We start from the raw sequence: 12,808 nt of genomic DNA on the forward strand, positions 1-12,808 counted from the left end.
TTGTCGACAGTTCAGTTGTCGATTTTATTTTTGAAACTGCCTTAACAAGCTCAGCAGTAGTAATGTCGTGTACTTCAGCACTGAAAGCAAATTCGGGTTTACTTCAACAACAGGAAAATGACAACAGCACACTACCGCTCCATCTAGCGAGTTACTTAATATCAGCAGTTTGGTTGTAGCATAGAATATGTTAAACGTAAGGTAAATCATTAAATCCTATTGCACATACTGGATATACATAAAGCAAAATGGTTTGTATTGTAGCATACATACGTTTTATATCACACCATAGCCTTTCGATACTTATTTTTTATTTGCTGCGTTGCACTCGACATAACCTTGTTTAGACATATTTCACAAAAGCTAGTTTCACTCAGATGGTTATGAATTCTGTTTTCGCCTATTCATTTTGTTTCGTCTAGCATGAAGTTTACGATTAAAAAAGCCCAGGAATTGCAGTTTTCATTCATTGACTGTTGCAAACTTGTTTCATGCAGAATTCGTAACCGCAGTTTTATTAAGTTTTGTAAAAACACATCCCTATGAAAAACATAAACCATCAACGATTATCCCGAACATGTCGGTAGGTTTTACAGCATTGCATTTGCATAGACGTGCGCTAGGTGGCGCACCTAGGTGGCAATCCAGTGGGTGGCTAGATACCTTGCTTTTATCATCATCATGATCATCATATTTGTAATACATTGGTTTCAAGATGATAGAAATGAACACGCAGCCTATTGATATATGAGCTAAATACGCAGAAAATGGTAATTATTAATCCACTCAGTATATCCATATGAAAAACAGACATTCTATGATCCATGATGTAAACACTTCGTTGCTTTTTCAAATTGCGTTGGGAAGAACTTCATAGCAAGATATCAATTCAAATAGTATGGCAAATATTGTGCCAGCGCCCTTAATATATTCAAGGAGGTAAAATCCTTGACATAAATTACTAGTTTACCAATCTATTGAATGCCGTGTCGTTTAACTGCTTTTCACGCCTGCCATTTTCACATTCGTAATATTCTGATTTTAAATTCTCGAAAACATGTCCATCTCGAACTCTTGTTTCGTTTTTTGTTTTTTTTCCTATTTCCCTCAGAAATATCGATGTTGCACATCAACAGTTATGAATTCATTTACATTCGTCTTTATGTGGTACGTTTGGTTACTGATGTTTTATCCTGGGAACGAGCCTGTTTTATCTGTGTTTCCACCCTCACGTCCCCAGGGGATACTTGTCGGGTGATCGTCTTGGTTGCCTTGGCTACGGATTCCCCGGAAGATGACGTCACCTTCTTCGAGGACATGGTGACTTTCTGTTCCGCTGTACGAGTTACCCCAGACCGGACCTACACAAGTAGAAAAAAAATCACATTTTTTTCGTTATATGTTCTACAAGGAACAAGTAGATGCTTGAAGCAAAAATATCCTTACTTCGACGTTATTGTTACACAAAGGTTAAGAACACTATCGCGAGTACTGCAAAGGGGAATAGTTTGCGTTTTGTATCACTTTAGGCCCGCTAACATTCGTTGTACGACCGTCGAACGATCGCAAATCTAAGGTATTCTTGTGCATGTGTCGTACAAAATCCAGCAGTCTTCAACTCGTTACGGGAAAGGTGGTCTTAGATCCTTGTCGGTGGTTTAGCTCTGTTACAGCCTGCTTAAGTACACATCAAAATAGTACGACGGTCTATCTAACGCTACCGTAGGATCTGCTTGGAGATTATCTCTGCCGGCCATGGTTAAAAGTCTGGTTTCCAGGGTAAGGTATAAATGAATTGAACCACCTTCGAAAAGATCCAGATTGTTACATTGGGTTTTACTGTCGTTTCATGATATTAACAACAATATGCAACTGTTCAACTATATAAAGTTTTTACATTATGATAAATACCGTACGACTATATGTGGATGCAGTTAGACATATACCAAATTCCTGAAGTTCCTCCTCATCACTGGGTGAGTCTGGGGCAGCCATGTTTGTGCCACTTCCCATCATGCCGTTCGCACTCGCCTGGGTTAATAATGTAGGGTTAACAACAGCACATAAACACTGCACACAATAAGTACCTTAATCTTGTTATTTTCGTAAATGGTGATGTAATGCACACAAAAGCCAAAGGCAACCAAATAAGTAAATTAAAAAGTAGAAAAAAAAACACTTTGCATGTTGTTACCGGGCACTTTTTCAACCAACGCGAGTTCAGTTACATATTCTATAATATGTTCTGAGAAACACTGGCTGTTATACTTTGTCATGAAAACACAAGAATAAACCTATTTCTACTTTGACAATTATGTATTAACTGAGAATCCGTTGAAACAATCTAACAAATTTTCTTGGCTTGTCCTTGTGTCAAGGAGGGTAAAAAAATGTAGAGTGAATGGAAAAATCATGAAAATCTGTTATTTGCTTGTTCAGCTATCCTCTTGGACGTTACAATTCAAATCTAGGTAAGTCTAAACTTCTGCCACTTCTTTCCAAGCACAAGATACCATCCCCCAAATCGTGACAATAGCTTGTAAAGAATACAGGATATCTAACCGGAAATAGTACAAAATATCCAATCCATTCAAGCAATTATTATCGTGTTCATACTGAGTCTCATACACACAGACAGACACACGAACGTCACTGCTGAAGATATAACCTTCATTTTTTCAACGCCCTGGTATGAGTGAGTGAACGAAGTTGAATAATTCACACCCCTACCGCATGTGTCTTGGTTTCCACCCGCTTGGTGATGACGGGAGTGCTGGTAGTTGTCTTGGTGGTCTTGACGACCCGGCGGCGGATGATGGTGCGTTTGGTGCCGTCTGGGTCCGTGATGACCTCCCGTACCTCTTCCACGGGCCCGGTCTCCACGTGGCGCTGTACGCTCGGGTCGCCCCTCTGAAAACATAGATTTATCACGATTCACTTTTACATTCGTTCGTTCGTTCGTTCGGAATAATCTCCAAGCAGATCCTATGGTACCCGATAAGATAGTATCAAAAGCTGACAGAGGACTGAAGCCGGCCTGGGAGTGTGTATGGCTACCGGTGACTGGCCGACTCCCTTTGGCCGGCTAAACTCCTTTGCCAGCTTTGATAATATCTTATAGCACAGGTAAATCTGCGTAGAGATTACGTACGGAACCTTGTACTGCCTGGTGGCAAAACGTTTCTTGCTGTATCAGTACCAGGGTAGATTTTTACAGGGAGGGTTTGCTAGTCCTTCCCCTTAACGTGCTCGAGGCACTTCCATTTACGTCCCTTCCGAAAGACGAATGCAGCCCCAACCGAGATGACATCCACAGGATTGAATTGTGGTCTCCCAGTCACAAATTTGGGTACAGGAGCTCAACTGTGAGGTTCCTACCAGCCTATCCAGTTTTTTTTTTAGATTACAGCATGCCAATAGCCTTAAAACAGCTTCCAACAACAGGAACAACAGACTCATGTCTCATGACTTTATTGACACAAAAAAGGTATAGAGTACGTTAGTATGGTTTTGCGAGTATCTACCGATCACAATAAAGAAGATTGCTCTCTCTATCATCTGGGAATATGATTCATCAAAGTCAAAGATGATATAATAAAGGAAGAATATGGTAAGTATTATTTAATGTGCATATGCCTGTCTGAAAAAAGGAACAGCAAAACAAACAATCTCTGACAATGATATGATGTCATAGAAGTTATTTTGTCATTTTAATACAACCATTATAGCTTCAACTTACCACCGTTTCAACTTTTGTGGTCACTTGGGCTGGCCCGACGAATATCTTTCGGGTTTCATCGCGTTTGATCGAGACGTCTCGGCTTTCCTCGCGTTTGGTCGATACATCTCGGCCACCGGTCGCCACTACTCGTGACTCTACGACGGGCCCGGTGACCACAGTCTTGGGGCCTCTCACTGGCTCGGCGACGAGCGCCTTTGCCACAGTCTTGGTAGCGGCTACGGGACCAACCGTCACTCTACGGGGCTCGGCTGCGGGCACCAGGGTTGGCTCTTCAAACGTCACCTGTTTTGTATACAAACATATGACTCAAATTCACAAAGGAACACGTCTACATTGTCAATTTCCGTTCTCTTGGCAAGGCAGAGAACTTTTTGTCATCAAAGAGCGAAAACGTGGAATTCATTCATCTATTATAAACAGTTGGATCTTAAGTATTTGAAATCGTAGGTCCATGCCAAGTGTCCATTACAAAGTACATGCACTCACACACTTTCTTAGCTGCTTTAGATAGAAGACATTTTTTAGACACAATGACAGACTGCAACATCTACCAATCCTGAAATGTCCTAATCTTAAGATTTTAGTGACAAACGTGGAAAGAAAAGGAAAGCGTGCATGTTGGGACAACCAAGAACAACTCAGTTGGCACATCCACCACAGCGATGCGCCATGGTTTACCTTTGGCGGTTCGGTCCGTGGGGGCGGTGTAGGGGGGACGCGGGGAGGGAGGAATTGGTGCGGAGACTGGCCGCTCGGCTTCTCTAACTGAACCCTGGCGTTCCGTATCATCTCCACTTTAACCACCTGTATTTAGAGCGAACCCGCACCTTCGTGAAACGGCTGGATGTATTACACTCTTAGATTTACCACCTTGAAGTAGTTACTTTTTTTCTGTGAGTAAGAGTGATTCGAAAATCCCAAACAATGGGTGAGTGAAAACCGTTTCTTCAAGGTACGAGTTAGCTGCTCATAGCCGCTCTACACTACGAAACAGCAACCAGCAAACCTACGCTACGTTTCCACTACAAATCACTCTCTAGATAGTGAAGCTACAAAGACTTCAGATTTGTTCAGGAAATGCTATTGAGATTTGTCTTCAGATGCTACATTGCCCAATTCATGAGCACACAAAAATTTGTATCTGATGTTAGCACACTTATAGACAATGGCAACACTTTCGGGTCAACGCAATGACAATGTTCTTTATTCCATGCTCTGTCTATTGTACTAGATTAACGCTACAGACTGTTAGCGCATAACGTCATGGACTTTTATACATGACGCTATAAGGGTAGAGTGTTAATTGAAGAAGAGTTTGATTTCTACAAATGTACAAAATTGTAACAATGAAAAGTTTGACATGCAACAAGGTAGAAAGGCACAACACTTAGCACATAGCAAAGCAAACATTGCAAGAAGACAACAACAATGTGTTTTGAGGCACTGCCAAAATATATCTACCGTCTAAAATGTGGGTAAAGCGACATTACAACATTGAAAGCGTTTACAGTAATAACGTCTTCCTAAAGCTCTCAAATGTCCTTGGAACTGATTTCTTTTACGTTAAATCAGACCGGACAAAAAGCATCTACCTTACAGAAATTAAGCGGGGGTTATACAGCAGAATCTTATTTCTTGGTCATTTTTATTCATAATGGACCAAACCATGGGTTTGTGTATGCAAACTAAGGCATACACAGTTTTGTAATAGTTCCGACAAGTTTCTAAAAGATGGAATGTGAGACTACCAGTGTCATGGACTTACCTTGTGTTTTTTGGCAGGCGAGGGTGTAGGTTTGGGAGTGAACACCACCTTCTTCTCCGGTGGCGGCGTCGGCGGCTTCTCGGGGACAGGTACAGCTTTCTGATGGGCAAAAAAGTGTGAATACAAACGAGAAACGCTATAAATACATCAGTTTGGTCGCCGTCTATTACTTTGTGTCAGCACAAGGCTCTAAAAGCTATAATGGTACAGAACATCTAAAAAACATTATTTTAATGATGTTTTGAATGTGGCTATATTTTTTGGCCTACATTAAAAACAAGTGCTTTAAAAAAGCTGGCATTTTGCCAAGGTTTGCGTGTGTACACGGTTTTTTTCTAGTTATTGGAATGTGCTGAAACTATTGTTTATATTAAATGGATGTAAAAAGGAAACAAGAACAATTTAAAATCACCCTCCCCTGGACTCGATCCCGGACCGTAGCTCTGCAAATCAGGCTGACGTCAGAGGTATTTGTGTAGTGACCCTGAACCCGGAAGTCACTTCTCTGCATCATAGCGCACTTTTCAGAAAATGATATCTCAGCAATCGTTTATCCCTGCTTTAACATTTTTACATTGTCACGGTCTCCATAGTACATACATGTATACAAATCTGGTAAGTTAGAAGGTCCAGTTCTTTTTCGATAATACAGGGCGATCAATGAAAAATCGTGGCAATTTCCTTTTTCGCACTGGAAATCCTACTAATGATAGGGTTTCCAGTCGAAATTGTTTTGTACCCAGGGGAATCAGAACATTTGTGTTCCCTAATAGAGGGTGTTGATTTATGAAAATACAGAACAAAAATCGGACCTTCCGTTCCAGAGATATGGCCCTTTAAAGTTGCTGGGCGGTGTCCGCAGGTGTGGCGCCAGGTGTGAAAATCGCATTTCTAATTAGCAATAATTAAGAAAGTAAAAACATTGTGCCACTCTAAAGTTCTTTTCTGCACAGTCCAAGTAGTATTTTGTAGCAATCAAGGTGTTTATTTGCCTTTTTCTTTCACTACAGGTGAGGTCAACTTGCTGAAAATTAAGTTTTTTCAGCATGGCACAGCTGGAAAAGTGGCCAATTATTTCCAGATGACCCCTTTTTGAAGAGCGATAATCAATAAACTGTTCATCCTATAACTGTCCGTTGACGAGAGAACGTGTAATCATTGTTCAAGGAAAGCAGTGGAAGATGAACTACATTTCATTTGTAAATGTTCACATTACAGTTACGAAAGAAACAAACTTTTCCTTAAAATCAGTAAAACTTACCCAAGCTTTTATCACCTTACCGACCAACAAAAATCAATCTTCTTACTTAAGTCGTCCAACTCCTTTATATATGAAAATGTTGGACAATTCATCTTCCACTGCTTACGGAAAAGAAGTCAAACCCATCTTATAGCTTAGGTAGAAATAGATTTAGTTTAGACGTTATTCCCTTTTGATTTATCTATGAATATCATTTCCCTTCTTTGTTAATTATGTTTATGTATACCACTACTACTTTACTTTGTATGCAATTAGCCCTCGGGCATGAATTTGCAATAAAGATTATTATAACTAAGATATTTCAGATATTGGAAATATGTAGTAGATTCTCTTAACAGTTTATTGCAGACATTCTAGAGACATGGTTGCGAGATTATGTGTAATCAAAAATACTAATTTGTAACATATCTCAAAAGGTCAAAGGTCATCGGCACCTGTCACTTATATAAGTCCACATAAAAAATTACCTATCAACATTCTTCTCTATCTCAGTGACAAATATCACATGTTTAATATAACAGAATAGAAATAGTTTAGATAATTTCCACATCAATTATGCAAATTAGCTTCTGATTTGCATAATTAATATTTAATTACACGAAGCATCACTTAATCTATCTACATACCAATAATCATGATGATCCGTCAACCCCTTCTTGAGTTATTCCCTTTCACAGTCTGACCATAAGCATTGAATATCAGCATACCTTACTACTAAAGGGTTTTGGCACATGCTAATTCTAAATTTGCCATCAAAACTATCACATTTCACCAGGAAATACTACTTTTACGACATCTGATGACCAAAAGTATATAAAGATATTACCTATGAACCATGACCACCTGACTTTGTAACTGGTTTATTCAAGTTTATTGAACAATTGATAATTCTTTGACATTACAACATATGTTTGAAAAGACTTGGTAGCTCCTCTTCTAAGCTGCACAGCTTTGAATGGTTGATACATTGTAATTCTCCCTCTGTGCCATCTCAATTTCTTCTATGATGTTCCAGGTGCTATTCCCAATGCAGCATCTTGCAAATCTGAAAACTTTTAACATTGGAAATATCAGCAAAAACCTCTATGCCCTTGATATCACATTCAACAACAAACACAACTTGCTATGTTATTGATTTTTGGGATCTTACAAGGTAAAAATTGAACTTCAGTGATCATCTCAACGTAAATATGCTCACGTTGGACACATTTACAAATGATGTTTCCTTTCATGAAGTTGGTGACAAAGAAAACAAAAGTTTTGCGTCTCAAACCTGAAACAAACGTGTCCGAACATACAATGTATCTACACTTATAAAGGCTATCTGTATACAATTTAATGAATATCAATACGCTAATTATTTACATGGAAACGAGAATATTTTGATAATTATGGACCCGCCTAACATGCAGGGTCCTACGGCCGTAACTCACGGCCCGGACTCGGCACACCACACGGAGCGAGTCGCACATGTTGAACATTCACATCGCTAACTCACAACAAACCTACACATGTTATACATCATTTTAAAGCTTAGAAACCGCTTGTTACACACATGGATGCAACTTTTTGAAAAAATAAGACATCAATGGTGAAAAATGCCATCTAAATTTGCAAACTGGAGGTAAACCACCTTAAAATTGCGGTACAAGAAAGTTTCACGTACCAAATTGTAGCTTGTTTTCTTGTCTATCCAATCCTACCATATATGGGTTGCTTCCAAATAAGGCTGAGATGCAAATCAGGCTGACGCAACGCCATGCCCGCAGAGCGCTCGAACACGTAAACGCGGAAGTGACTTTCCCGTCTCGCGAGGCATTTTCCCGAAGGCCATATCTCAACAATCTTTTATCCCCTGCTTAAAATTTTTACATTGCCAGGGCCTCCATACTATATACTACAATTCTGGTAAGTTTGAAGTTCTAGGCCTTTCTCAATTTTACACGGCGATCAATCGAAAATCGCTACACGCACGGAAAACACCACTGCCACATAATGAATATTAACTAAGTCGCAAAGGAATCTGGGATAGGCTATATGTAACTGTTATATATATATACACGATTTATTTGGAAAACATTTCATCTTTATGAATTGGTAATACAACGTTAAAATGTAAGAGCAATAATTTGATTATATGCTGCATCAATCTTAGGAATATCATACTTCATTCATTTAATCTAATCAAATATCAGGCCCCATTACGGACCACAGACAATGACTCACGACAGAGCTTTTAACATGTATACAAATGCATTGCAGATTTTGAACAGGTCCGTTCATCTCATCATCACTCCATCACAACGGCCACTATTCTGGCCTCAGAGCATTTTGCCGCTAAGGCGGCAAAATGCAAAAATACAATTTACGGATGAGCAATGATTATTAACGCATGCATGCTAAACAGTTCGATTTCGTGTGATTAATATTTGACAACGTTTGTCCATGTCAATTAAAGTGTCGATTACAATGCACATGTACTGTTACACTCTTTCTTAGAGGCTTAAAAAGTGTCGATTACAAACTACATGCACTTATACTCTTTGAAAGAAACATCTCTTACTACTGCTGAGTACTGTAACATCTACCAATCCTGAAACGTCTTAATTTAAAAGTTTTAGACACAAAACTGGAAAGAGAAAGAAAGCGTGCATGTTGGGACAACCAAGAACAACTCAGTTGGCACGTTCACCACAGCGCGATGGTTTACCTTTGGTGGTTCGGTCCTTGGGAGCGGTGTTGGGGGGACGTGGGGAGGGAGGAATTGGTGCGGAGACAGGCCGCTCGGTCTCTCCACCTGAACCCTGGCGCTACGTATCATCTCCAACTTCACCACCTGCATTTAGAGCGAACCCTTACTCTCGTGAAACGGCTATTAGCTTTATTACCCTGAAGTAGTTATTTTTCTGTGAGCGTGAGTTGTTTGAAGATCTCAAAAAAAGGTGAGTGAAAAAAACGTTTCTTCAAGGTGCGAGTTAGTTATTCATAGCTGTTAACAAAAAAGAGTAACCTACAAATGAGACCACGTTTCTACTGGAAATAGCTCTCTAGAGAGCGAGGCTACAAAGACTTGCGACCATCTCAGATTTGTTCTTGAACAATTATTGCTCTTGAGATTTGTCCGCTGACGCTACATTGCACAACTGATGAAAACACAAACTTTTGTGTGTAATGTTAGCGTAGTTGTAAACAAAAGCAGCATTTTTTGGCAACGCAAGGATACCTTCAACAAGGTTTCTCATATCATGCTCTGGCTATTGTACTATTATCAACGCTACAGACTGTTAGCTCATAACGTCATGGATCTCAAGACATGACGTCATAAGATGAAGTGTGGTTTGAAGAAGAGAATGATTTCTACAAATGTGCAAAACTGTAACAATGAAAATTTTGACACGCAACAAGGCAGAAACCACGTAGCAAAGCAAACTTTGCACGAAGACAAAAACAATTATGTGTTCTGCGGCACTGCTTACACATATCTACCGCCCAAGATGTGAGTGAAGCGACATTACAACATTGAAAGCTTTTACAAGTTTCACAAAACATAGAGTGCAAGAATACCAGTGTCACGACTTACCTCGTGTTTCTTGGCAGGCTGGCGTGCAGGAACAGCTTTCTGCTTGGCAAAAAGTGTGAATGAGAAGCACTATAAATAGGACTGTTTGGTCGCCCTCCTTGTGTCATCAAAGAGGTTCTGTAAGCTCATTAATTTAAGTATAAAGAACATCGCAAAAATATAATTTTTGATGAAGTGTTGAATGTTGATATATCTTTTTGGTCTACAGGGAAAAGCTATGCAATTTTCTGACGAACAATGGCGCACGCATTCTACACAGTTTCGATTACAATGCACATGCACTCTTTCTTTGAATGTTGCTATATTTTTGGGCCTACAGGGAAAAACATGCAAGTTTCGTATGAACAATGACCGTTAACGCACGTACCCAGACCCTGTCCTTCGGCACGTGCATGATGACCAGCTCCTCCCGGTCTCCCAGGCTCTCGAAGCGCTTCCGAACGTTCTTGGACTTGCCGAGCACCACGGGAACGTCTTCCATATCACCTTCGCAGGGCAGGTCGCTTTCTACTGGCTCAGACTCGTACACCACTCGGATCTCTGTCGGAGTCGTCAACACGTACTCCTGGAAATTCAACATTTTTCTTTGTTACTACTGTAGAATCAGGTCATTTCTTTTTACAACACAACAACAAAGAGATAGTAGAACTGGATGAAAATATTTTTCCGTCGATTTTTTATTAGACGTGTATTCAAGTGGCATCACTACTCAAGATCCACATTAATCAAAGATCTATAAGGCGCCCAATCAAATCTCTACAAGCTACCCATAGTATAGTTTAAGATTGCTAGCATCTTGTATGAAGAAGCTTATCTAATTAGAGACAGCAATAGGAAGACCACTTAAAACCTTTCAGTACATACAATTAGCACTCATTGGACACTAAGGGCATGCTCTCGACCAATGAGTGCCATCCTGGGTGTAATGATTGACACCTCAACCAAACGATACCTCGATCTCCTCCTGGATCCTCCTACGGGATTCCCTCAGCTTCTGGATCACCTCCTCACTGATGATCTCGCCGCGCTCGAACCGCTCCCTGATCAGGCGCTCCTCTTCCTCAAGCTGTCTCTGACGGATCAACAGGATTTCCTACGAACAGTGAAAATAATTACAAAGAGAATCCATTAGAAAGCAAGTCAACCCAAAAATACAAGTAGAGTACATTGGTTGAATAGATGCAGATATAGATGCAGACTGTTGTGGGTCAAGTTTGCTGCCATTTTGTCACAGAACTTCACTTTTACATCTAGAGCTCATTATTCTTTTGAATACAGCAATTCCATTTTCATTTTGTCATATGTGTAATGAAACAGTTGACAAATACAGATGTGTTAGTATGTCTTGGTATTGCTCGTCATAGTATAAGCCACAGGACTACAGCATCATACAGGAGTTAGGAGGAAGAAAAGATTGACATCTTGTTGGTCTAAGAAAAAAAGGTACATTTTGACACAACAACTACCAATGATAGAGAGCTGAAGAATAAATACCTCGGTGATTTCTTCTCGTTCCTTCAGGCCAGGGTCGTGCTCGTGCTCGTCCTCGACAACTCCGTTGATGAAGCGACCTTTGACCTGGCGCGAGGCGTCCCTACACACCAGATCTGCACGCTCCTTCTCCACCACCGTACCCACCGGAAGTACCTCGTCCTCGTACTGCTGCCTCTCCACCAGTACACGCTCTATTTCCTGTTGACGAAGCACAGAACGGAGATGAACATTTACCTGGATCCAGTTAGGAGCTGTTCAGGATCAATATACATGAACATGAGCAATATACATGTTCAATGTACCGATTAAACCCCTCAAGCTATTTTTGACAAGCACAATCAAAGTACAGTGGCTCGTCCTCGTATTTCTGCCTCTCCACCAGAACACGCTCTATTTCCTGTTGACGAAGGACAAAACGGAGATGAACGGTTACTCGGATCCAGTACCGCCCACTGTTCTTTAACATGAACAGGAGCAATATACAGGTACATGTTCAATGTACCGGTTAAACTGCTCAAGCTATTTCTGACAAGTAAAATCAAAGTACTGTAACTCGTCCTAAAGACTGCAACCATTTCAGGTAAGCTGTACTTGGAAATATGATATAGATGATAGATGAAAGAATAGATGACTGAAGGAACTATTTACTTTCAAAACACATAGAATGTTGTATTCAGCTACCTTTTCTGCTTCGAGTCTCGAACGGAAGTCCAACTCTGCGTTGTGAACATCCCCTTCTTTGAACTTGGCTGCTACAATCTTTTTGACTTGGCTGCACTCGGGTGGTGGAAGATCCTTGTCGTACCTAACAATCAATACACCAACATCGTTAGGGTGTGGCCTAGTCTTTGCTGCGTTATATTGATAATGATCCATCTATATTTCAGCACCTGGTCAAGAAAGATGAAGTCTTCTTCTTTCCGTTGATGGTTTAACATTCATTCACAATAAAATCATGTTGTTTGA

General features: G+C 40.3%; 1 protein-coding gene across 3 annotated transcripts in view; it reads right to left on the reverse strand.

Annotated features, from left to right (window-relative positions):
- LOC118403251 overlaps positions 1–12,808 on the reverse strand; it is a 17,868-nt gene continuing 5,060 nt past the window's right edge. The window contains exons 2-13 of one of the 3 annotated variants that reach the window (XM_035801856.1): positions 12,524–12,647; positions 11,843–12,040; positions 11,301–11,441; positions 10,716–10,913; positions 10,349–10,387; positions 9,479–9,604; positions 5,508–5,606; positions 4,421–4,546; positions 3,740–4,024; positions 2,731–2,910; positions 1,947–2,031; positions 1–1,361 (exon numbers count right to left, since the gene is read on the reverse strand). In XM_035801856.1, the coding sequence (XP_035657749.1) occupies positions 1,189–1,361; positions 1,947–2,031; positions 2,731–2,910; positions 3,740–4,024; positions 4,421–4,546; positions 5,508–5,606; positions 9,479–9,604; positions 10,349–10,387; positions 10,716–10,913; positions 11,301–11,441; positions 11,843–12,040; positions 12,524–12,647 (1,774 nt within the window). In that variant the 3' untranslated portion in view covers positions 1–1,188. The remainder of the gene's footprint in view (positions 1,362–1,946; positions 2,032–2,730; positions 2,911–3,739; positions 4,025–4,420; positions 4,547–5,507; positions 5,607–9,478; positions 9,605–10,348; positions 10,388–10,715; positions 10,914–11,300; positions 11,442–11,842; positions 12,041–12,523; positions 12,648–12,808) is intronic. The other 2 variants (XM_035801858.1, XM_035801857.1) reach the window with 2 other exon arrangements.

This window comes from Branchiostoma floridae, chromosome 16 (genome assembly GCF_000003815.2).
Source record: "Branchiostoma floridae strain S238N-H82 chromosome 16, Bfl_VNyyK, whole genome shotgun sequence".
Lineage (NCBI taxonomy): Eukaryota > Metazoa > Chordata > Leptocardii > Amphioxiformes > Branchiostomatidae > Branchiostoma > Branchiostoma floridae.